Source organism: Stenella coeruleoalba (assembly GCF_951394435.1).
Source record: "Stenella coeruleoalba genome assembly, chromosome: 1".
In the NCBI taxonomy this organism is placed as follows: Eukaryota; Metazoa; Chordata; class Mammalia; order Artiodactyla; family Delphinidae; genus Stenella; species Stenella coeruleoalba.
Window position 1 is genome coordinate 78,416,545 of NC_137169.1, and position 24,996 is coordinate 78,441,540.

Consider the following 24,996-nt stretch of genomic DNA (forward strand, 5'->3'; position numbering starts at 1 on the left):
TAAAATAAGATAGAAAGCAAGATAGTTTCTAATCATTTTAATGAAATATTATCATGCCGGACAGAAATTCATTGTGCCTTTCCTTGATATCCCATAATCAGAGCACATCACTTCTATCAGCCCTCTACTGAATGTTCCTCAGAAAGTGGGCTGGACAGCTATTAATGTTACAACAGGCCTACAGAAGCACTCATAGGAGAGTATGTTCACAGCACCAGGGAGGGAGAACACCTAAGGACATGAAGTTATTCCACCACTGTCCAATTCATAAGAAGGAAAAAGCCAGTTACTGTTAAGGACTGTGAAAAGCCTGAGACTTTTATTATTTGCAAGCTAAAAAATCAGCCTGCTCCAGTTTCTTGGATTCTGGTAGAAGACATGAAGCTCCTGGATCAGAGATGGAAACATGTTCATCCCTCACAGCAACAGCAGTAGCCAGAAGTATCAGCATTTTTTATGTGTCCATTCCTTGAGCTCTAACACATTAACAGTAGGTTGTGTTATAAGAGAGGGGACCATGAGCTCAGAGAATGTGAACCCTTTATAACGAGTGTGTCTGCCTGTCCTTTGCTCTGGAGAGAGACATTACCTTTATTATACTGGACAGTAAGTATGCATGCCCTTTGCTCTAGAGGCAGACATTATCACCATCTTTAAAGGCTGTTCACTATACAAATATCTTTGAAAATCTAGTCTGGAAGAAAGGGCAGTGAGTGTCTTGCTCATAAGATGTACAGAAATACTAGAGACCCATGGAGAGCTGTCTCCCAGTGGTCATTGATAAACTATTCTATGATACCTCTTCGAGTGCACAGAATGAATGTGTTTGTCTTATACCACTTTCAACTATTTCTAAAAGAATGTCAAAGAACCTGGAGGCCAGTACAAACGTATAAAGGCAAGGGAATATTCCTCAGTGTAAAGGAGCAAGGTTACACTATTACCAGTGAGAATGGGGGCTCTTTGTCCTATTGAAGACAACAGGCACTTTATTGTGGCTGTTTGTAAGGAAAATGCCTGCAGATCGCATCTATCAAGAGGGCTCATCTTTGTAGGCATTCATTAAATTAGTTAACACGGCCTATAATTCCCTTCTCTTTCCAAAGGGAGAAAACCTTACGACTGTTCTGAAGTCTTTAACTCTAGAATAACAATTCAAACATTCTATTCTGAGAGAGTTTATTCTTCTTGGAATGTTGATAGATATGACCAAGGAAATAGTTCCACGGTAAATGAAGTTAGAGACATGCTAGGTTCAGCAAAGTCAACAAGTATTTTTAATGCAGGACTTCTCAGAGCCCTAAGCATGTTAATATGCATTGTGAATCTCCAAGAGGAATATAGTGTTGCCCAAACGACTTTGACCACAGACGCCTATTTCTCAGGGTACTCAAAGGTTCTACAGAATGCTACTTGGAAATGCCTCAGTAGAGGAATGGCTCTGTCTCACTGGTAATGGATAGTGGAAGACAGAGGTGCTTTGAGAAGATGTTGCCTGATTGGTCTGCCCTGCTCTAGACATATTTCCTATAGATAACAGCACTGGATGCCTTCTTGGATTTTTGGTTACATATTGGTGATTATATGCATTACTGACTGAAATCTAGGGAGGATAAATATGTACCATTTTAAGATCAATGTGAAAAGTTCTAGCACTGAATAAATCCTAAAAAATCACCTATTCCAACCCCTTCACTTCAGATCAAGAGAGCAAAGATCCAAAGATATTAATAGGCTTGTCCTAAGTCACACAGTTAGTCAATGACAGAACCACACCTGGACTCCAGTCTCTTAATCTCGGTTTACGCTCTTTTCACTACTAGCAATAAACGTGATCATAAATGATCATTATCATTGATACTGAGAAAGCTAACCAGGCTTTCTTGTTGATTTTTTCCCAGAGAGGTAAACAACATGAGTAAATTCAGGAAATTAATAAATGAACTGAAAAAAGGCTCAAGAAAATGTGTCTTGTGTCAGTATGGGTGGAAGCTTTAAGAAGAGAGCATCCAGGCACGCTTGTAGCATCTTCTAAGTAAACAAAGCACAGTCCATGATACTTTTCCAAAGAGAGAGTCATGTTTATGTGAGTAACAAGGGCATCTTCAATTTCACTACCCTGATAAGGTGTCTTGAGCCATGGATCTTCATGCCTCAGAGAGAGAGAGAGAGAAAGAGAGGCTTTTTTAGTCAAAGGAAAGAAGCAATTCCTTAGGCCTGAAATTAGGCGCTTTGTCAGGGCTGATGTCACTGAAATTTGAAGCAAGTTGATGTTAAAATGTGATCTGAGATGTTCTAAGGTACATTCTACGTGCATAATGTGATACGGTATTGAGAAAAGGCTGAAAATGTTGAGTCCTGGGGAAAAAATGAGTTTCCTTCCATAAGAGGTAAATCCTAATGTATTTTGTTTAATAACTACGGAAGTTCTAAACCCCTTAAGAATGTTTCATTATCTTTAAATAATTTACTTCATGGACAGAGCCAGTCATTTGTAGATTTAATTAATGAGTTAATACATATAAGGTTCTTAGATCAGTGGCTGTACATGATTAATAAACAGGAGCAAGCAAATATTATTTAGTAATGCAGTGATAGCAGTGATATTTGGGTACAAAAAAGTCACTCCTGAGAATGTCAAACTCATTTTTTTTTCCCCCCTCTGAGGCATTTTATTTGCACGTATGTATTACATCCCTAGAAAAAGAATCCAAGGATTTTCCCTCCTGTGTGTTTTCATCTTGCTTCTTCATGGTCCATGATGCCAGCTGAGGTTGTCAGTACAATGAAACCAAACTGACGGGACGGGAGCAGGTTATTCTGCCATTTTTCTAGATCTTTCAGTTGCACATCAAACCTGGGGCTGATCACTCCACACTTATTTAGCCTGCCTGTGAGGTTCACAACAATTTTCCCAGCCCTGTGATCATCGATGATTTCAAATTCGCCAATGTAACCATGCTTCATCATCACGGTGAGAAACCTGACGATGACTTTGGAGCACGGCCTAATAAGAACCTGGCGTTTGCCTCTCTTTTCGGCATTGTTGATACTCTTGAGAGCATCAGCCAGGACATTCATGCGCACCATTATGGCGGCACGGAAAGATGGCGGAAAGAAAGCAAACTCACTTTTTACTTTAAACTTCTACTACATATCTATCACGTGAAAGTTATTCATCATTGGCCCATATAAACAATAATTCTAAGAATGAGGCTCTCTGCCTGGTATCTTTCATATTGCCTAAACTCAGAACCACAGACACTTCATGATCTTTCATTAAGTTTGCTTTCAGTCATAAAATGCTTTTCAATTAAAGAGTAAGCTGTGAAATCACCCCAGGAAGGCACATTTAGGATATGAATACATGATTGAGAAAAGTACAAATGAATGCAATTTCATAAACTACTGAAAAACTACATTGTTAACCTTACTGAATATACTTCATGGATTCACTTTAAAAATAAATATTCCTTTTCCATGGATTGAGTAGTGGTTAAGCCTGAGAACTCTGCAATTAGACTCACCTGGGTCCAAATCCTAACTCTTCCACTCATTGGTCATGTGACCTTTGGCTAGTTACTTGATTACAAAGTGCCTCAGTTTTCCCCTCTCTCAATAGCAGAAAATAACACTGCCTACTAGTGGATGACGACAGCGACTAAATGAGACAATATATATAAAGTTAGTACTTAGCACATACCATGTACCTAGTAAGTGCTTATTCATTATTATTATTTCCAAAGAATATCCCACAAGTTAGTGGTACCAACCACTTCCAACGCGTGTGCATGTGTGTGGAGGGAGGTGTATAAATTATACAGGGCTGATTTTAGAAGAATTTGACCCAAAGTTTTCTAGAATTCTATTTTTAAGTCCTCAATGACACCACCCTCGCCTCAGGCACAAGTTCTTCTGCCTTTTTAGGGTCAAGACCACATTTGACCACATTACCTCTTGGGCAACTTCCTGCTCACACGACTTTTTCTAGGGAAGGTTTCCCTAGCATTTTTATTGGCATGGAGTCAAGGATTTCAAAACTGTTGCTAAAGGTGGGTTTTATCTTGCAGCTATTAATTCAGAAAGTGGTAATGGTTGCAACAATGTTAACAGCTGAAACTTAAAACAACCATGTTTCCTGTTAGCTCAGGATCTTTCCCACAAAGCTCAGAAAAGGTCTGGGGAGCAGATGTGCACAGAGTGGGTAGAGAATGCTGAGTAAAATCCTGCTGGTGGTTTTGGTTTAGAATTTAGATTTTACTTTCACTATTACTGGAAGGATCAACTGACATCACAAAACAAAACAAGCATAGCAGGTTGGTCTTAAAGAATAAGCCCAGCATTGAAAAATCAAGGTTTAAGCAGATACATGTTCAAAATACATAATTTTAGTATAAACTATGAGCAAAAGGGTTCAGGTTTTAGAGCCTGCAGTTTAATACAAATTATAGTGAAAGTCAGAACCCATACAAGAAATTGAAACATTTTTAAACTTGTTCTTTCAAAATTTAATGCCAGGCTCTCTGCTAGGTGTTGATGTAGAGATGAATATACAGTAGAGAAGCAAAACATAAAGAAATAAATGGCAGGACACCAGTTAAGTTCTGAAACAGAGGTTCAAAAATAAGTGCTGTGGGAGCATAAGGAAGTGAGAATTACACTTGGCTGGAGCCTGCAGAGCTCCACAGAGAAGGCGGCTTTTGAAATGTGATTTAAGGAATGATATAGTCCAGCCTGCTTTTTCTTGTAGCTAACAAGACAATGTAATATAATCACCATTTCCATACAATCCACCGGAGCGATTGCAGATATTCTAAGCCTCACTAGAACCTTCAAAAGAAGGTATTGCTATTCTAAGAGACAGATGGGGAAACTGGGCTTCAAAGATTATGAAGCTCAGGGTCACATAGCTGGTTAGTGGTGGACACAGGATTTGAGCCCAGATCTACATCATTCCAAATTTCTTATCATGGTCATGCATTGCTCAGAAAGGTCTACTTCTGCTCCCTATTTGTCAACCAGTACATAGTTAACTTCTGTGTGGAGTCTAAGTATGGAAACTCACTCTGGAAGCCCATTTGGAATGTCAAATTTTGGCCTAAAGAATTGGGTATTCAGTGAAAGATCAAGATGGTGGCTCTGGCCCACAGTTCCCTCTCCTTTCTCTGAACTCCAAACACATTTAGTTAAAAATGGTTTATTTTGACTTATATGCATGCCAGATTCCCTCTCATGCTCTGTGAACACCTTGAAGTCAGGGAATAAGACTTACACTTCTTTGAGACCCTCAGGGTTCAGCCTTCACAAAAGTTGGCTGATTGCTGATTCATCTAGTGTTTTACAGAAGGCTTGATAAGTGTGTGTGTTGACTTACAGTAGGTTGACTGAAGTGAGGTGACTAGACTTACAGCTTACATTCTGTAAAATAAGGACACCTAAGCAGTACAACATAGCGGCTTTCAGACTAGCGCCTCTCAGACTTTAGTGTGCACAGGAATCACCTGACTACACGCAGAACTGTCCAGTTCACCCTACTAGAAAGCAGGCACAGAGTAGACAAAAGTATCACAATTAAGCAACTGTCGGGGATGGGGTGGGAGAACTCAACTTGCAGGGATTCAAATCCATCTCCAAACCTCCTTTCTGTTTCTGGTCCTTTTGTTCTCAGGGCAATGAACTATAGTAAATACAACAGCTACCATTTACTGAGTACTTATAAAGTGCTTGGCCCTGTTCTTGGTGATTTAAGCATGTTATTTAATTCTCACAGCACTCTATAGTACTAATATTGTTGATGGAAAAAAAAATGTAGCAGTAACTTCCTTACATTTACACAAGAAGAGTAGGGACTTCCTCCTGGTTCACCTGTGTCCAAAGTCTAGAATTGTGGTTCCTTGACACTGGGTAGTGTGGGAGCATTTCAGGGATGACTAAGCTTGAGTCTAGGGTGCCAGTGGCACAAGGAAGATAGAGGTGCACTCAGAAAGCCCTTGGAGAATAAAGCCCTCCACAGGACATTAGTGCCCTTAGTACTCACCTCACTGTGCATTTAAATCCCGGCAAGGCATTGAAGAGCTGGAACTACCTCAGCTAGTACCTGGTGGCCTGCAAGGTACTCAGTACTTTTTAGCAAATTGCTAATCAGTCTCTGTCTTTTCCCCAGGAAACTTCCAGGAATTTTTCTGCCTGCTACCTAGGAGAATGGCTCCACTCTAGAATTTTGTGTTGATCTAGGTTAATTAAGGCTAGTATTCAGGTCATCTCCTAAGGCCTGAGAGGGTTTCAGGTTGTCTTCTGGGGAAGACACCCAACCACAGTACTGGAATTGGAAAAAATGTAGGAGTTTGCCAGAGGAACATGGAGAAATCAGTAAAAAGCCTAAAAGGACAACTTTTGGACACATTTTAATTTTGGCATGGGGTAAAAGGAGGTGCCTGCTTTCTTAAGAACCAACCAACCAACTGTGTAAAAACCAACCAACTAGTGAAAGAGGACTAGTTGTCTATGAATTCCTCTTTCGGCATACACCTGTCTTTCCCTGAATGCCAGGACAAAGCAATAGTTTAATTTTTGGTGCTCTTAGAAAAGCTCGTATTGGTAATGCATCCCAGAAGACCCTATATTACTTAGTAATCTTTTCTGGACACTTTTCCACTGGGCAGATTTTCCATACAGATAACTGTCAGCTTTCAAGAAGGCAGAGTTCGCTTTTCATCCTGAAATTGGGTAGGGAAAGGTGGAGAAAAAAATTGTTCAGATCAATTTAAAAGAAAAAAAAAAGGGAAAACCTCTCCCCCATACTCTTTAGACAACAGGTGGTTTTGACGTGCCTGGTCAACTCCTTCATGCACAGCACGAAACTGTAGGCAGAGCGTTCAATTCCAGCGTCCCTGGAACCTGCGGCTGAGAGATCCAGGCGCCCTGTTGTTAAGGTCCGGGAACTTGGGGGTTCCTGCTGGACAGGAAGCTCAGGTGTCAAGCGACCGGCTCATGGGCTTTATGGTCCAGAAAAACTGGTTTTTGCCTTTGTCCTCTGTCTCCTTCGGTGCGTCCCACCACCCCTTCCCACCGTTCTGTTCTTCTGTGCGGGGAGGATGATAATGAAGAGGGATTATCTCTATCCTGACCCCGGTCCTTCCGAGGAGTTCCCAGAGGGCTATTTTTAGGGGTAGCTGCTCCCCTCTAACTTACCCAGGGGAGGAGCTGCGGTTGTGGAGCGAGCGCCGAGCGCAGGGAAGCCTCGGGTTTTCCGCGGATTGTTAGGGATGGCGGAAGGTATTAGCCCCAGCCGATTCCCCCGGCACTGGCCGCAAGGTGGGCGTCATAAAGGCCGCAGTGGCCCCGCCGGGAAGCGGCGGGAGATTTTCTTCCGTGTTCTGAAGGAAGTCCCCTTGGCGGCTGGCCCGGGCTTGGGGTGGTCTCCGCGGGGGAGGAAGTTCCCGGGCCCGGTGGCCTGCGTCACAGCGGGCTGGGACGGCGGAGCCGACCGGTGGGCGGCGCGGCGACCCCGTGGCCGGGCGCTGGGGGGCGCTGGCTGCCGCTGGCCCGGCTGCTTGCAGGGCGGCGCTGGAGGCGGCTCCATCCGCGGCCGGGGAGGCGGAGGGGCGGAGGGCTGCGAGGCTGGGGCGTTAGCTGCGTCCCGGCTCGGAGCCCGCGAAGAGGACTAGGAGGAAGGCGCCTCCGTGGCCGCAGCCGCAGTGCTCCGAGCGCGACGAGCCATGAGCAGCGGCCCCGCGAGCGACCCCGCTGTCGCTGGCCGCCGCTGAGCCCGGCCGGGGGACGGCTCGCCGCTCCCCAGCACCCTTTGCAGACGGCACCCTCTCGCCTAGAGGTAAGGGCGGGGACCGCCGAGGGATGGGATGGAGAGGGACGGCCCGCCGAGGACCGGCGGCTCAGTCCGCTAGGTGCGCTGGGGCCACGACTCGCCCCGCTTCGCTCGCGTCCCTGCCTTTCCCCGGCTCTCCGGAGGGCAGACTGTAGTCTCCTGCCCAGCGTGTGGTCCCTGGAGCCATACGCTGCTGGGGCTCGGGGACCCGCCAACCCCTTCCCCACCCTTCCCCACGCCAGCCCCAGCGTCGGGCGAGAGACCCCAGCCTGGCGCCAAGCGCAGCGCGGCAGGTTCTGCGGACTTGGGGGGATGGGGCCAGGGGACCAGGAGAAAACGGGGCCACGCTGGGAGCGATCGTCGTTCTACCTTAAAAACTCCTGAGACCCCAGGGCCTGCCCCTTCTGGTCTGCTCTTCCCTTGCCGCCCCCGAACCCTGAAGTTAGCACTTTCGGAGAGAGAGAGGAATTAGAAGGTCTCCGAAGGGAACGAGAGCGTGATGTCTGCTCCCCAGCAGGACCCTAGGGGAGAGAGGGTTTCGCCGGATGGCGCGGGCCCCAGAAGCCAGGTGTCTAGGCCGGCGGTCGAGGCCAGGACCGCTGCCTTCGACCCAAACCCAGGCTCGCCGGTCTTGCCCTTTCCAGCTGGTTCTCAACGACGAGATGGTGAGGGATGGAGTTAGCAACTCAGCAACCTTAGGATGTGCTCTGTAGACCCTAATTCCTTCTTCTCTCCCTCCGCCAGTTCTTCCCTCCCCCACCCACGCCTGCCGGGGTACATCAGATTCCGGTCCCTTCAAAACCTCGCTCTGTACCTAGCTTTGAATGCCACGGACACCTAGCCCACATCCCAGGACGGATATTTCAGAGGGTTAGGGCCAAACTTCACTTTCGAATTCTTTTTAAGCATTTTAAACTCCCAGCAAACCAGTTAGGAAACACTTTCAAGTCCCCATCCACCTTCAAGTAAAAAGTAAGACCCGATCAACCTGTGTGGGAGTGCCGGTGTTGGGCAGAGGGAGACTTGAATGACTATTTCATGCAGCCTTATGGGGGAGGAATAGGTAAAGGAAATGGCAGCCCTATTTTAGTCACACGCTTCTTACAAGCCATCGGTAGTGTAAGAAATGTAGCCTTAACCAACGGTCACATTTCCGGACAGGTATGTAGTGGTTTCCTAAGGCATACCTGAGGTTTCTTCATGGACAAGTCATTAAAATGCCATCAAGATGAGAGATGAGGACAAGTGGTCTTAACCCTGTCGGCACAATACTGCAGAATCGTCAGAGCCAATCAGCTTTATGTGTTTTTCTTTCTATTTTTTAATGATTTATGTAAGCCCCAAAGGTAAGCCGAACTTCCCAAAATTTGCTCAGATTCATAAACCATGTGTTGGGTGTGTGGACATAGATAACAGATTAGATGTATACAACTCTTATCTGTGATATTTGCATTTCTTGTGACTTGCTTAAATAGGGAAGACCCTGGATGTGACCCTGATTTGCTTTACTTTCGAGTGATTATATACTCTTTAGGTCAGTGTGTTTGCTTTTGAGGGAGAGGTGGGAAGCAGCTTTGCAAGGATGGATGTTTTTCATGGTTCACATAATAGACTGACCACAGATAAGGCCCACTAACCCAACAACCATATCAGAGATAGCAACCATGTTTAACAACTTTCTTATTAATAAAATTATCAAAGCCTTTGTTAATGGTACTAGTCTCTTATTTCTCAGATTGACTAGGCACTTACCTAATGAAGTGTGTGTTTAGAAGGGAATGCTTTTAGTAAAAGTAAAAAGTATGAGGAACTGTAAGAGAAAAGAATGAATAGTTTTCCACTTATAGGAAGTTTATCTTTTAAAAAACTACAAAGTTAGCAATATTTTTAATTTCTAAGGTATCTAATTTTTACCAAATTTTTAATGATTCTTAATAGTCTGTAGTATTTTTAAGTTGTAGTCATCAATGACTTTATAATAAAGCCCAAGTTTAAAAAGAAATAGAGTGGAAACACACACTTATTTTGCCAAGTGTTGTGTTAATAATTTAATATGGAGCACCACTATAATACGGTCTAGTTGCTGTAGGTGTCTGACACATTATCTCAGAATCTGACAACAAACCCTTAAGGTAGATGGCCATTCACATTTCACAGAAGAAAAAGGCTCAGAGTTTGTGACTTACCCAAGACTCTACAGCTAAGTTAATGCTTGAACGAAGCCAAGCCTCTAGTATATTTTTTAAAAGTTTTATTGGGGTATAATTGATTTACAATGTTGTGTTAGTTTCAGGTGTACAGCAAAGTAAATCTGTTATACGAATACGTATATCCAAAGCCTCTAGTCTTAATGATTTACTTTTTTTATCCAAAGCTGCCTCTTTTTCTTTTTCCTACATAAATTTTTGTTAACTTACCATAATGACTGTATGAGGAAATGGAGATCAAGGAAGTTTAAGTCACCTGTCCAGAGTTTTCCATGTAACTTGTATACAGCAGAATTCGAATTTGGAATCAGGGCCGTTTCCCAAATTCCTGTTCTTGCCACTGATTTCTATTAAATGACTGATTTAGAGCTTAACCTAATGAACATTTCACTCCTGCTCATCAGCTCTTCTCATCCACATGATAATGATGGCCTCATGGGCTGCAACACACTCCCAAAGACTTTATACTCAGTCCCTGGAGTGCTGGCTATATCTCTAGCCCCAGAACACTCATGAAAGCATATTGCAACCAATATGTGAGGTGACATCACTATGCACCTCGAATTCACTTAATTTCTCTTAAAATGTAAATCATTCTAGACTGGCATAGGGTAAAGGGCATGGCCTCAAGATAGGAAAAGCTGATACAAATTCTGGCGCTATTGCACAATACAAGTGCCAACTAACTCACATTATTGAGCTTCTCTGAGCCCCATATTCTTTGTGTGTAATGGGGTTATTAATAAAACCTACCTAGCTGGGTCACTGTGTAGATTAAATGTAACAATACCTGTGAAGGACAGCTCCTGTCCACCTAGTAGATGCTTAATAAATAGTAGGGGTTACTGTATTCTAGCATGGATCGAAATTTCTGCTTTATTTTACATTTGTGTATTTTATGTGCATATAGCGATTAGTCGATGTTGTCAGTCGATGTTGTCAGTCGATTAGTCGATGATTCACTCTTTTGTATAAAGACCTTATCTGGTTTTTAGCATCTTTACCTTTTGTATCATGTCCTTTTTTTGTAATCTTGACTTATAAACATTTACTCACCTTATGTAGTTTTTCTTTTGCTCACTCTGCACATTTTTTGGAACATTACTAGCCATATTTCAATGGGATGGAATTTGTATTTTTTGGCAAATGCACTATCCTGTTTTCTGCCTCTCCTGTGTGGCCTTGAACATCTAGAACATTAATATACTCCCATTTGCTCCCAGTGCTGGCACAGAAGGGCAAGAGGGTAATCTCAGAGCTTTTCTTAAAGTAGATGGTTTGGCAGGTATATTGAAAATTTCCTAAACATATTAAAAGATAGAGAATAACTGAACTCATTTCCAATATCAGGCATGAAACAAAAAATAACTTGGGCTCTTTACTTAGAACTGTAACACACTGTCACAAGTTCTGGGAGTGAATTTAGGATCCCTTTCTAGTGTTGGATGGGTGTCCTTTTAAAATATTCTATAGTCTGTGAGTGGCAGTTGGTAGAGACATGGTAATATTTAGAAAATGAACAGAGTTAAGAAAAGAAAAGAGGAAATCGGCGAAATTCAAAAAACAATTTTAAGAAAAATGCTGTAAAGCTTAGAGAAACAACTGAAAGTGTTCCAGATGACTGAAGTATTTGGGGTCAAAGGCATCCAGGAGAACTATATGTTCTTTAAAGAACCCTTCTAAGAACTCAGAAGAACCCAAGCTCTGCCCATACTGGAGAGGGGTCCGTCGGAAGAGCAAGGAAGAAAATTAGTTTGGCTAAACCCAAACACTGCCCGAGGGCTGGAATCACAAGAGAGAATAAGGAAGCTCTTAGGGAAGCATTTCTCAATCTTTAGTTCATTACTACCCTCCCTCCAGAGTTTTTTTTTAGATACATTGTAATGCCACAGATACACTGGTATACCCATTTATGTACTGTGGCCTGTTGGCAGGCTACAAACCTGAAGATTGGTTTACCCTGCCCCACAGACCCAATTTTTGACAGGGACAGGATTGCCCCCCTGTTGAGAACACATGGTAGAGCATGATTCTGGATTATGTTTGAAAACCATAAAAGAGCCATATGGAACTAAAAGACATGAAGAATAGTATATACGTATACATTTTTTTTTCCTTTATAAAGAGGTATACTTTATTGGCTCTCAAGCTGAAATATGTTTGTAAAAATATGTCTTCCAATTGTCCCAGTTTCATCTTGGCAAAATTATTAAATTCATTAAGTTATCTTCCAAAACCACCTCTACCTGTGTTGTTTTGTTTCTGGGTGGGAAGCCCTCCCCAAACTTTAAATACTCAGCATCTTTTATTTACTTACTTCTATTATGCCGGGAAGGCTCTGATACTAAACATTCATTCTTGTGACTGGTCAATTACACATGAGTATAAATTAGTTTGTATTTATTAGAGCATTTGCATTTTACAGTAGTTATTTATTATTATGAAATACTATGTTCTCTATCTAAGAGATTTTAACTCATAACAAGTAGCTATTTGGGGGTAGGGGTGGGGCTTCTGAAGTCACTCAGCTTTTTCATGTTCGGTTCCTTGCTTTGGTTCCCTGGGGACCATGAGCCTGGGCTTTTGATGTGGAACCTCAGAACTGTTAGGGTTAGAGGAGCTTGGCTTCTTTCAACATTTGGAGGCTCTCAGCCTTTGCATGCTCCTTCCCCGACAACAGCTGATCCTCTTCTTCAGCTTCCATTTTAACCATATTGTTCTTTTCCCTCTCCTTTCCCCTCAAACCTCCAGAAACATCCTTGTTTTTCAACATCTTTTCTCTGTTTGATTTTTGGAGCTGCACTGAAAGTCCCACGGGGGCAGAGGCCATATAGGCCATTTCTGTCTTGCTCACTTCTGTATCCACAGCACCTGTACAGTGCCTGGGACAGAGCTGCTCAAGAAACAGTTGTGGAATAAATATTTAATGGTACATTTTACAGTAAAGTTTCTAACATCTTAGAGTGTATCCATTTCCCTTTCTATTATTTTAAATTCTAGAAATGAAATTTGAGAGTGTAATTAGAAGTTATTCTTCTCAATAGGGTCATGAAATATGTATACAGAAATATTTCTATATGTAATTGGAAATTTGGAGTACTATATAAAATATGAAGTCAGAACATCAAAACCAATCCTAGATAAAAGTCACTAAATAAGCTAAATAGATGAAAGCTTTTGGGTCCTGTGTTCTCCCTGTATATATGACGAACTTGTCAAATCAATAAAAATTACTAACTACTCTTCCTCATATACCTTAGAGATTTATAAAAATTAGAAACAGGTTCAAATATCTTTTTTTTTTTAAATGGGAAAGATATAACCTATAAATCCAACTCCTGGAAAAATACAATAGGGGAATTTTTAGCTAATAACACCTTGATTTTTAAAAATAACTATGAGGATAGCTTCGCTAGGAAAAACCAGCAAGCTAATTTGTATTATCGCCCTTGAAATTAGCAAGGTCCAGGATAATGTTCTTAAAGTCAGCAAAGTTAGGAAATACTGTACAGAAATTAGCAAGGTCCAGGATAATGTTCTTAAAGTCAGCAAAGTTAGGAAATACTGTACAGCATACAAAAAACCTTTCTAGTTAATGCACAGCTATGTGGATCCCTGTAACCAGAAAATGGTTAAAGTTGAGGAGGTAGCAGCTGGAGGTGTGTCTAGGGTTTGGATGTGTGTTGAGTGTTTAAGCATTTTATCTAAGGATCTGGATAACATAACGTGTTATATTTCTGTGAGTGGCTCCACAGTGGATAGAGAAGTACAGTGTTGAAGGAAAGACTGGAAATGAGCTTGGCAAAATAAAATAAAAATGAAAGGAAACAGTCAAAACTGAGCAGTGAAATTCATTTAAGGGAAGTATAGAATTGTAACTTGAAGAAAACTAAATAAACCAACCATACAAATATACTAGATTTTTGTTTGTTTTGTTATGTTCATTTTTGTATCACCAGTATTTAGAGCAGTATATGTTAGCAAAGGACCAGTAAATATTTGTTGAATGACTACATGAATGAAATGCAAGATGGAGAAAGACTAGCTACATGCCATTAGGGCAAAAGTAAAATTAATCCTAAGGAGATGGTGATAGATAACTGTGCGACTGAATAGACTGTTAGAAAACACTTTTTGGACAAATCATTTATGACTATGTGTTAAAGTTTTACTTTAGTCTTACATATAAGAGAAAAGATTTCTGGTAGGTCAGTTTTAAAATTCATCCTGACTAGGGACATTTTATAAGCATATGACTGGTTAGGTATCATTGTTAGGTTAAATAAAAAAAATGTGGGTTCAAGGTCATTAGACTCTTGCCTAACAGTTGACAGTTAACTGATTACCTCTTTAGCTGGTTTCCAAGGACAAGTCTTATCCCCATTCAAGATCATGCAGGAGGCTAGCCAGTGCAATAAGGATGAAAAAACTAAAGACATAAAGATTGGAAAGGAAGAAGTAAAAGTATCTCTCCTTACAGACTTTGTGTTTGAAATCAGGATTCCATATCCCAAGGAATCTACAAAGCAGCAAATAAAGATAAATGCCACACTAATCTCTAACGGACATGTGGGTATTTAAAATTTACAAACAAAATCTTTGAAGTAAATCTGTTGACAGTGACTGTTTCAGTCAGCCCTTGTACCTGAACTTGAAGAAGATTTTACTTATCCTGAAAGGGTATCTGATAACATAATCACATCACTAACATTTTATCTAACTTTTTTTTTACTTGACAGCTTTCCCCTAATGTACTTCAATAAGCAGAACAGCCTACTGTTGACCTAATTAAGGAATTTAAGGAGCAAATCAATTACAACGAATTATTTCCAGCATCTTTTTTACTTATGAGTGCCACATCCTGGATTATAGGAGAGGGAGCACACCTTTGGTGCTCCCTAGAGGCTGTCTAGTGTGTCTCAAACATGTTTTGAATATTAAAAAACTGCTCCTTTTTCTATTGCTCCAAATTTGAAACAATCTCAAAGCAACATTTTAAAATGTTGCCAGATAAGAATGTAGATGCCCAATGATAAAAGAAGGCCATATTGATGGCTGGCTTATTAACTACAACTAAGAAAGTGTTTAAGAAATCTCAGAATTTTAATTTCTCTAGAGGCCAGGAATCTCTTTATTATTCCTCTTGTTTGTTTTCAGTTATTTATAATTTTGAATTATCAAAAATCAGCACAAAAGCAGGAAAGCTAATTGCCCCTTCTGAAAGAACACATTTGGTTTGGGTGAGTGAAAAAATATCTTTTAGCAACTAGGTAGACTATATGGTAAGTAAATAATTTTACAGCTTCATATTGAGAAATTTTTTTTTCCTCAGTTACCAGTTACCTATTCTATTAAGCTAATTAAAAATAATTTTATCTCAATATGTGTTATTTATCATATAAATCACATAAACTAAAAACATGGTGGATGACAGCATTTAATGTGTTATGCTTTGGTTTTTAAGATAAAATTAATTTTATAAAGCATGTTATATAAGACAATTATCGTATTATTATTTAAATGTTATGAAGAACAAATTATATTTATGTATAGATATGATACATAGGTTAAAACCATCATATGATAGTATTTGCCAAAGGTTATTCATTATCTAATTATAATATTAGTCCCAGGTCTTAATATTAATTATGTTTAATTACAATTTACATTGCCACTTAAAAATGATATAATCACAGTTCATATTAAAAATGTATCAGGGAAATATGACATTTCATGGTTTCATATTACTGCAGGAGTATAACAAACATTAAATAAATTGGCACTAGTTATAATTCAGTGTTGTTGAACATATATACAAAGACTTAAATCTTTAGTGTAAATAATGATCTAGGGAGCAGTCTCTTAGAACTATCTGAGATGCTGTGTCCTCAGTTTTATCTGCCAGATAAAACATAATTCAACAACAACAACAAAATGATCTGACCTATGAGACAAATATCAAGAAGTTAGTAACTTCCAATTAAATAGGCATCCTATCAGAGGACAGATCAGTCATGCATGAACTAAAATACATTTTAACAGCTTTATTGAGGTATAACCTACCTTCTATAAAATTTATTTGTTTAAAGTATACAATTCAGTGGTTTTTAGACTAATTACAGAATTGTACAACCATTACCGTAATCTATCTTAGAACATTCTCATCACCCCACAAAAAAGCCTGTAAGCATTAGCTATTACTCCCCACCATACCCCTACTTCTTCTCCCAAGCTCTAGGCAGCCCCTAATCTATCCTCTGTCTCTATGGATTTACCTATTCTGGACATTTCATGTAGATGGTATCACACAATATGTAGTCTTTTGTGACTGGCTTCTTTTACTTAGAATATATTTAAGATTCATCCGAGTTGTAGCATGTATCATTACACCATTACTTTGAGTTGCCAAATAATATTCCATTATATGGGTATACTGTATTTTCTTTTTCCATTCATCAATTGATAGACATTCAGGTTGTTTCTACTTTGGAGTTATGAGGAGTAATGCTTCTGTGAACATTCATATACAAGGTTTTGTGTGGGCATTTGTTTTCATTTCTCTTGGATAGATATGTGCAGAAGTGGAATTGCTGGGTCATATGGTGTCTCTGTGTTTAACATTTTGATATAAATGAAGTATAATTTTTTCATCATCTCCCAAACTAGAATAAAATCAGGGCTAAGACATTTAACTGTCTTCTAAATGAAATTTAACAAAATAGTTTAACTTGTCCAAGTACTCATTATCAGGAATATCAATTGAACTTTGAATTTTATATAATTCAGTCATAGTTTGTGAAGTACTGTTAAAGTACTACTGAATCTCTTTGAATTAAAAGTTCTGATTGAGAAATATAGAAAGAGCTACTGAAGGCTGACCAGAAAACTATTTGCATATTTTTTTAGTTCCTTATCATTAGTGACCTGGATACCACCACTACCTCCAAACTTCCCTTTTGTGCATTTTTCTTCTTTTTGTTGTGGGACAGTGGTGAATATTTTTCATATTCTCTTATTCTAGATATACATATTTATTATCTCCTGCTTGGAATATGTGAATTCATTCCTTTGAGTCTTTACAGTCTTGTTAATTTCCCTCTGGAAAGAGGTAAAGGCACTTTTAAAAGTAAAACACCTTTCATTGGCTAACATTCTTTCAGGCACTACTCGTTTGCCCAGGATGGTGATAGAGGGACTATCTTTTTAAACTGTAGATTCTATCTGTTTTGGTCTATTAGAACTACTCTTTTAATTCACTATCAGACCTAGGAGAAATTTCCCTTAACTCTTTCCTACACACTCTTATGAAATCACCCAGGCAGATTTCCCCTTCTCCCTTCATTTCAAAGTGAATCTATTTGTTAAGGAGGTGTTTTCCTAGCACACACAGGACAAACTTCTGTGACCACTTAACTTTCATTCTTAGAGGTATTCGAAGCAAGGGAGAAGCTATACGTCTAGTAGGTGCCCGAAGAAATCACTGACCACAAAAAAACAGAGCACTATAAATAACCACTTACAGAAACAGGCAAATATACAGAAAACCTCTGAACCAATTCCTACGTACATTTTTAAGTTAGACAAATGCAAATACAAGTGCAAGTATATACACAAACCTACTATAAGCAAAACACAATAAGACTTCTGTGAATGTTGTCAATGGGTAATTTTCGAAAAGTTAAACATGACTCAAATATAGAACGAACATGTCAAAGATTTATTCAACTCCTTAATGAAGGAGCTGGCAAGATGGCAAACCGTTTGGTTTAAAGAGCATTCCAGGAACTATTTTAAAAAGGAATGTTAGGGCTTCTCTGGTGGCGCAGTGGTTGAGAGTCTGCCTGCCGATGCAGGGGACACGGGTTCGTGCCCCGGGCCGGGAAGATCCCACATGCCACGGAGCGGCTGGGCCCGTGAGCCATGGCCGCTGAGCCTGCGCGTCCGGAGCCTGTGCTCCGCAGCGGGAGAGGCCACGGCAGTGAGAGGCCCGCGTACCGCAAAAAACAAACAAAACAACAACAACAAAAAAAAGGAATGTTAGAATAACATTGCTAGGTTAGATACAAAACTAGGTAACATCCTTCAGGGCAATAAAAAACATATGTTTTGGGTTTTCTTCTCTACCGAACAAAAATCTGCAAGTCTGGAATGTAATGAGTAGTAATTAGCAAGTCAAAAAAAAAAGATATTTCCCTAAATTATCCTTGCGTAGGCCAGTTAAACAGTTCTTCAAGATAATAATAAAAGGATATTCTGCCCTCCCTTTGCCTCACTTCCAAGTTTTAGATACCTTTTTCCCTAAAAATGCATAGTTGCTCATCCTAAACTTACTTTATAAGGGCTTTGGTTTTTCTTAGTACAATAACAGACATTTGGCCATTGAATGAGTCAAATTCAAAACACTGGCCATGGAAGTTCTCAAATTTAAAATATGGGTTGGAAACTTTGGGTTCTACACTTGACTTCCCTTCTTGGGAGTTCTTTATTTCATTCAGATATCAAAATACCTCTCTGATCTCATCCTGGGGAGGAGTTCTGCTTTAACTCCAACCCCAAGTTTAACCAATTCTTATGGCCCAGCCTACTCTCCAAGCTCTCAACTTAGATAGTAAATCACCATAAGCCCAGTAGAACAGGAGTGCTTTCAGATAGCCACTAGACTTTGACATTCAAGGGCTCAAATTGCCGTAGATCAGCAAAACATCCCAGGCTCAGGAAGAGAAGCAAGGGATCTCAATAGCGTACATGTCATGAAGTTCCTTGATCCAGCGGCTGCTCTGTTGAGATGAGCAAATCTCCATGGGACCTCCAAGAACCATTACAACAGAAGTCAGCAAACTGTGGCCTGCATAGTTTGGGTCTGCAAGCTGTTTTTGTATGGCCCACTTGCTGAGATTGGTTTTTACATTTTTGAAGGGTTGTTTAAAAAATTTAAAGAATATGCAACATAGACCAGATGTGACCTATAAGGCCTAAATATTTACTGTCTCTCCTTCTATGGAATAAGTTTATTGATCCCTGCATTTGAAAAACAAAAAACAAAAAACTTTGTACTTAGCATGTATCAAAGAATTACAATCGATTTCCTGTTTAAAAAAAAAAAGCTCTCTAGTAGGCTAATTCAAAGATTTGCACTTGGTAGGGACATTTTATAGGAAAAGAAAATGGTTAGAAAAGTGTTAGATTCAACATCAAAAGAAAATAGTATTTGGTTAAAGGCTACTAAACTCTTGGTTGACAGTTTATCAACTGCTTGGGTGGTAACTAAATTCCCAGAATTTCTTAATGTCATTAAAGTTCATGAGAATCAATTAATTAAGCATTGTATCAGGAACATTAATTTCTAGAAGGAGGTTGCAAGTTCTATTACACAAACAGATTTGGAAATTTGTTTTTTATAAGGCAACGTATTAGTATGTATTAAAAGCATACAGTACGTTATAATAAAAGAAAAGTAGATTTGGGTTCTTTTGATGTCACACTAATACACTTTAATTTACGACTACACAAATAAATAGGAAGATGAAAAACTTGGAAAAGAGTCAAAAGACCATGACAAAGAGGGTTACAGCATTGAAAAACTGATTCTATGTGGAATAAATGAAAGGAACTGGGATATTTCAGCTAAGACAAGGAAGACAAGCAAAAATTTAATTACTTCCAGTGATGTGAAGGGATCTCCAATGGAATCTAAAGAGTGATTGTATATATCTTCTGAAAGGAGATAGAAGTTTAACTTACAGCATATGAATTTTTTTTTTTTTTAGATTCTATATATATGTATTAGCATATGGTATTTGTTTTCCTCTTTCTGACTTACATCACTCTGTATGACAGACTCTAGGTCCATCCACCTCACTACAAATAGCTCAATTTCATTTCTTTTTATGGCTGAGTAATATTCCATTGTATATATGTGCCACATCTTCATTATCCATTCATCTGTCAATGGACACTTAAGTTGCTTCCATATCCTGGCTATTGTAAATAGAGCTGCAATGAACATTTTGGTACATGACTCTTTTTGAATTATGGTTTTCTCAGGGTATATGCCCAGTAGTGGGATTGCTGGGTCGTATGGTAGTTCTATTTTTAGTTTTTTAAGGAGCCTCCATACTGTTCTCCATAGTGGCTGTTATCAATTTACATTCCCACCAACAGTGCAAGAGGGTTCCCTTTTCTCTACACCCTCTCCAGCATTTATTGTTTCTAGATTTTTTGATGATGGCAATTCTGACTGGTGTTAGGTGATACCTCGTAGTTTTGATTTGCGTTTCTCTAATGATTAGTGATGTTGAGCATCCTTTCATGTGTTTCTTGGCAATCTGTATATCTTTGGAGAAATGTCTATTAAGGTCTCTGCCCATATTTGGATTGGGTTGTTTGTTTTTTTGATATTGAGTAGCATGAGCTGCTTGTAAATTTTGGAGGTTAATCCTTTGTCAGTTGCTTCATTTGCAAATATTTTCTTGCATTCTGAGGGTTGTCTTTTCATCTTGGTTATGGTTTCCTTTGCTCTGCAAACTTTTAAGTTTCATTAGGTCCCATTTGTTTATTTTTGTTTTTATTTCCATTTCTCTGGGGGGGGGGGTCAAAAAGGATATTGCTGTGATTTATGTCATAGGGTGTTCTGACTATGTTTTCCTCTAAGAGTTTGATAGTGTCTGGCCTTACATTTAGGTCTTTAATCCATTTTGAGTTTATTTTTGTGTATGGTGTTAGGGAGCGTTCTAATTTCATTCTTTTACATGTAGCTGTCCAGTTTTCCCAGCAACACTTAGTGAAGAGGCTGTCTTTTCTCCATTGTATATTCTTGTCTCCTTTATCAAAAATAAGGTGACCATATATGCATGGGTTAATCTCTGGGCTTTCTATCCTGTTCCATTGATCTATATTTCTGTTTTTGTGCCAGTACCATACTGTCTTGATTACTGTAGCTTTGTAGTATAGTCTGAAGTCCAGGAGCCTGATTCCTCCAGCTCCGTTTTTCTTTCTCAAGATTGCTTTGGCTCTTCGCGGTCTTCTGTGTTTCCATATGAATTTTGAAATTTTTTGTTCTAGTTCTGTGAAAAATGCCATTGGTAGTTTGATAGGGATTGCATGGAATCTGTAGATTGCTTTGGGTAGTATAGTCATTTTCACAATGTTGATTCTTCCAATCCAAGAACGTGGTATATCTCTCCATCTGTTTGTGTCGTCTTTAATTTCTTTCATCACTGTCTTATAGTTTTCTGTATACAGGTAGTTTGTCTCCTTAGGTAGGTTTATTCCTAGGTATTTTATTCTTTTTGTTGCAGTGGTAAATGGGAGTGTTTCCTTAATTTCTCTTTCAGATTCTTCATCATTAATGCAGAGGAATGCAAGAGATTTCTGTGCATTAATTTTGTATCCTGCTACTTTACCAAATTCGTTGATTAGCTCTAGTAGTTTACTGGTAGCATCTTTAGGATTCTCTATGTATAGTATCATGTCATCTGCAAACAGTGACAGCTTTACTTCTTCTTTTCCGATTTGGATTCCTTTTATTTCCTTTTCTTCTCTGATTGCTGTGGCTAAAACTTCCAAAACCATATTGAATAATAGTGGTGACAGTGGAAAACCTTGTCTCATTCCTGATCTTAGAGGAAATGGTTTCAGTTTTTCACCATTGAGGACGATGTTGGCTGTGGGTTTGTCATATATGGCCTTTATTATGTTGAGGTAAGTTCCCTCCATGCCTACTTTCTGGAGGGTTTTTATCATAAATGTGTGTTGAACTTTGTCGAAAGCTTTTTCTGCATCTATTCAGATAATCATATGGTTTTTCTCCTTCAATTTGTTAAGATGGTTTATCACGTTGATTGATTTGCGTATATTGAAGAATCCTTGCATCCCTGGGACAAACCCCACTTGATCATGGTATATGATCCTTTTAATGTGCTGTTGGTTTCTGTTTGCTAGTAATTTGTTGGGGATTTTTACATCTGTGTTCATCAGTGATATTGGCCTGTAGTTTTCTTTCTTTGTGACATCTTTGTCTGGTTTTGATATCAGGGTGATCGTGGCCTTGTAGAATGAGTTTGGGAATGTTCCTCCCTCTGCTATATTTTGGAAGAGTTTGAGAAGGATAGGTGTTAGCTCTTCTCTAAATGTTTGATAGAATTCGCCTGTGAAGCCATCTGGTCCTGTGCTTTTGTTTGTTGGAAGGTTTTTAATCACAGTTTCAATTTCAGTGCTTGTGATTGGTCTGTTTATATTTTCTATTTCTTCCTGGTTCAGTCTCACAAGGATGTGCTTTCCTAAGAATTTGTGATTTTCTGCCAGATTGTCCATTTTATTGGCATATAGTTGCTTGTAGTAATATCTCATGATCCTTTGTATTTCTGCAGTGTCTGTTTTTACTTCTCCTTTTTCATTTCTACTTCAACTGATTTGAGACTTCCCCCTTTTTTTCTTGATGAGTCTGGCTAATGGTTTATCAATTTTGTTTATCTTCACAAAAACCAGATTTTAGTTTTATTGATCTTTGCTATTGTTTCCTTTATTTCTTTTTCATTTATTGCTGATCTCATTTGATGATTTCTTTCCTTCTGCTAACTTTGGGTTTTATTTATTTATTTATTTATTTATTTTTTGCGTTATGCGGGCCTCTCACTGTTGTGGCCTCTCCCGTTGCGGAGCACAGGCTCTGGACGCACAGGCTCAGCGGCCATGGCTCACGGGCCCAGCTGCTCCGCGGCATGTGGGATCTTCCCAGACCGGGGCACGAACCCATGTCCCCTGCATCGGCAGGCAGACTCTCAACCACTGCGCCACCAGGGAAGCCCAACTTTGGGGGTTTTTTTGTTCTTCTTTCTCTAATTGCTTTCGGTGTAAGGTTAGGTTGTTTATTTGAATTGTTTCTTGTTTCTTGAGGTTGGAGTGTATTGCTATAAACTTCCCTCTTAGAATTGCTTTTGCTGCAACCCATAGGTTTCAGGTCGTCATGTTTTCATTGTCATTTGTTTCTCGGTATTTTTTGATTTCCTGTTTAATTTCTTCAGTGATCCCTTGGTTATTTAGTAGTGTATTGCTTAGCCTCCACGTGCTTGTATTTTTAAAAGATTTTTTCCTGTAATTGATATCTAGTCTCACAGCATTGTGGTCAGAAAAGATACTTGATACGATTTCAATTTTCTTAAATTTACCAAGGCTTGATTTGTGACTCAGGATATGATCTGTCCTGGAGAATGTTCCATGAGCACTTGAGAAGAAAATTTATTCTGTTGTTTTTGGATGGAATGTCCTATAAATATCAATTAAGTCCATCTTGTTTAATGTATCATTTAAAGCTTGTGTTTCCTTATTTATTTTCATTTTGGATGATCTGTCCATTGGTGAAAGTGGGGTGTTAAAGTCCCCTACTATGATTGTGTTACTGTCGATTTCCCCTTTTATGTCTTTTAGCATTTGCCTTATGTGTTGAGGTGCTCCTATGTTGGTTGCATAAATATTTACAATTGTTATATCTACTTCTTGGATTGATCCCTTAATCATTACGTAGTGTCCTTCTTTGTCTCTTGTAATAGTCTTTATTTTAAAGTCTGTTTTGTCTGATATGAGAATTGCTACTCCAGCTTTCTTCTGATTTCCATTTGCATGGAATATCTTTTTCCATCCCCTCACTTTCAGTCTGTATGTGTCCCTAGGTCTGAAATGGGTCTCTTGTAGACAGCATATATAGGGTCCTGTTTTTGTATCCATTCAGCCAGTCTATGTCTTTTGGTGGGAGCATTTAATCCATTTACATTTAAGTAATTATCAATTTGTATGTTCCTATTACCATTTTCTTAATTGTTTTGGGTTTGTTATTGTAGGTCTTTTCCTTCTCTTGTGTTTCCTGCCTAGAGAAGTTCCTTTAGCATTTGTTGTAAAGCTGGTTTGGTGGTGCTGAATTCTCTTAGCTTTTGCTTGTCTGTAAAGGTTTTAATTTCTCCATCAGATCTGAATGAGATCCTTGCTGGGTAATCTTGGTTGTAGGTTTTTCCCCTTCATCATTTTAAATATGTCCTGCCACTCCCTTCTGGCTTGCAGAGTTTCTGCTGAAAGGTCAGCTGTTAACCTTATGGCGATTCCCTGGTATGTTATTTGTTGTTTTTCCCTTGCTGCTTTTAATATTTTTTCTTTGTATTTAATTTTTGATAGTTTTATTAATATGGGTCTTGGCGTATTTCTCATTGGATTTATCCTGTATGGGACTCTCTGCGCTTCCTGGATTTGACTGACTATTTCCTTTCCCATATTAGGGAAGTTTTCAACTATAATCTCTTCAAATATTTTCTTAGTCCCTTTCTTTTTCTCTTCTTCTTCTGGGACCCCCTATAATTTGAAGGTTGATGCGTTTAATGTTGTTCCAGAGGTCTCTAGGACTGTCCTGAATTCTTTTCATTCTTTTTTCTTTATTCTGCTCTGGAGTAGTTATTTCCACTATTTTATCTTCCAGGTCAGTTATGCGGTCTTCTGCCTCAGTTATTCTGCTATTGATTCCTTCTAGAGAACTTTTAATTTCATTTATTGTGCTGTTCATGATTGTTTGTTTGCTCTTTAGTTCTTCTAGGTCCTTGTTAAACGTTTCTTGTATTTTCTCCATTCTACTTGCAAGGTTTAGGAACATCTTTACTATCATTACTCTGAATGCCTTTTCAGGTAGACTGCCTATTTCCTCTTCATTTGTTTGGCCTGGTGGGTTTTTACCTTGCTCCTTCATCTGCTGTGTGTTTCTCTGTCCTCTCATTTTGCTTAACTTACTGTGTTTGGAGTCTCCTTTTTGCAGGCTGCAGGTTCGTAGTTCCCGTTGTTTTTGGTATCTAACCCTGGTGGTTAAGGTTGGTTTAGTGGGCTGTGTAGGCTTCCTGGTGGAGGGGACTAGTGCCTGTGGTCTAGTGGATGAGTCTGGATCTTGTCTTTCTTGTGGGTAGGACCGCCTCCGGTGGTGAGTTTTGGGGT

The 24,996-nt window shown here is 39.4% G+C and overlaps 2 protein-coding genes across 2 annotated transcripts in view; one reads left to right on the forward strand and one right to left on the reverse strand.

Annotated features, from left to right (window-relative positions):
* Nucleotides 1–2,659: 2,659 nt before the first annotated feature.
* On the reverse strand, nucleotides 2,660–3,122 carry LOC307177291 (small ribosomal subunit protein uS8-like). Its single transcript, XM_079904343.1, has one exon. It carries the CDS (start codon nucleotides 3,088–3,090, stop codon nucleotides 2,737–2,739), a length of 354 nt encoding a protein of 117 aa, XP_079760469.1. The 5' UTR covers nucleotides 3,091–3,122; the 3' UTR covers nucleotides 2,660–2,736.
* A 3,712-nt stretch (nucleotides 3,123–6,834) lies between these two features.
* The window catches only part of LRRC8C (leucine rich repeat containing 8 VRAC subunit C), a 92,433-nt gene continuing 74,271 nt past the window's right edge, over nucleotides 6,835–24,996 (forward strand). The window contains exon 1 of the mRNA XM_079904331.1: nucleotides 6,835–7,831. The gene's annotated coding sequence lies outside the window, so the exon portion shown is untranslated. The remainder of the gene's footprint in view (nucleotides 7,832–24,996) is intronic.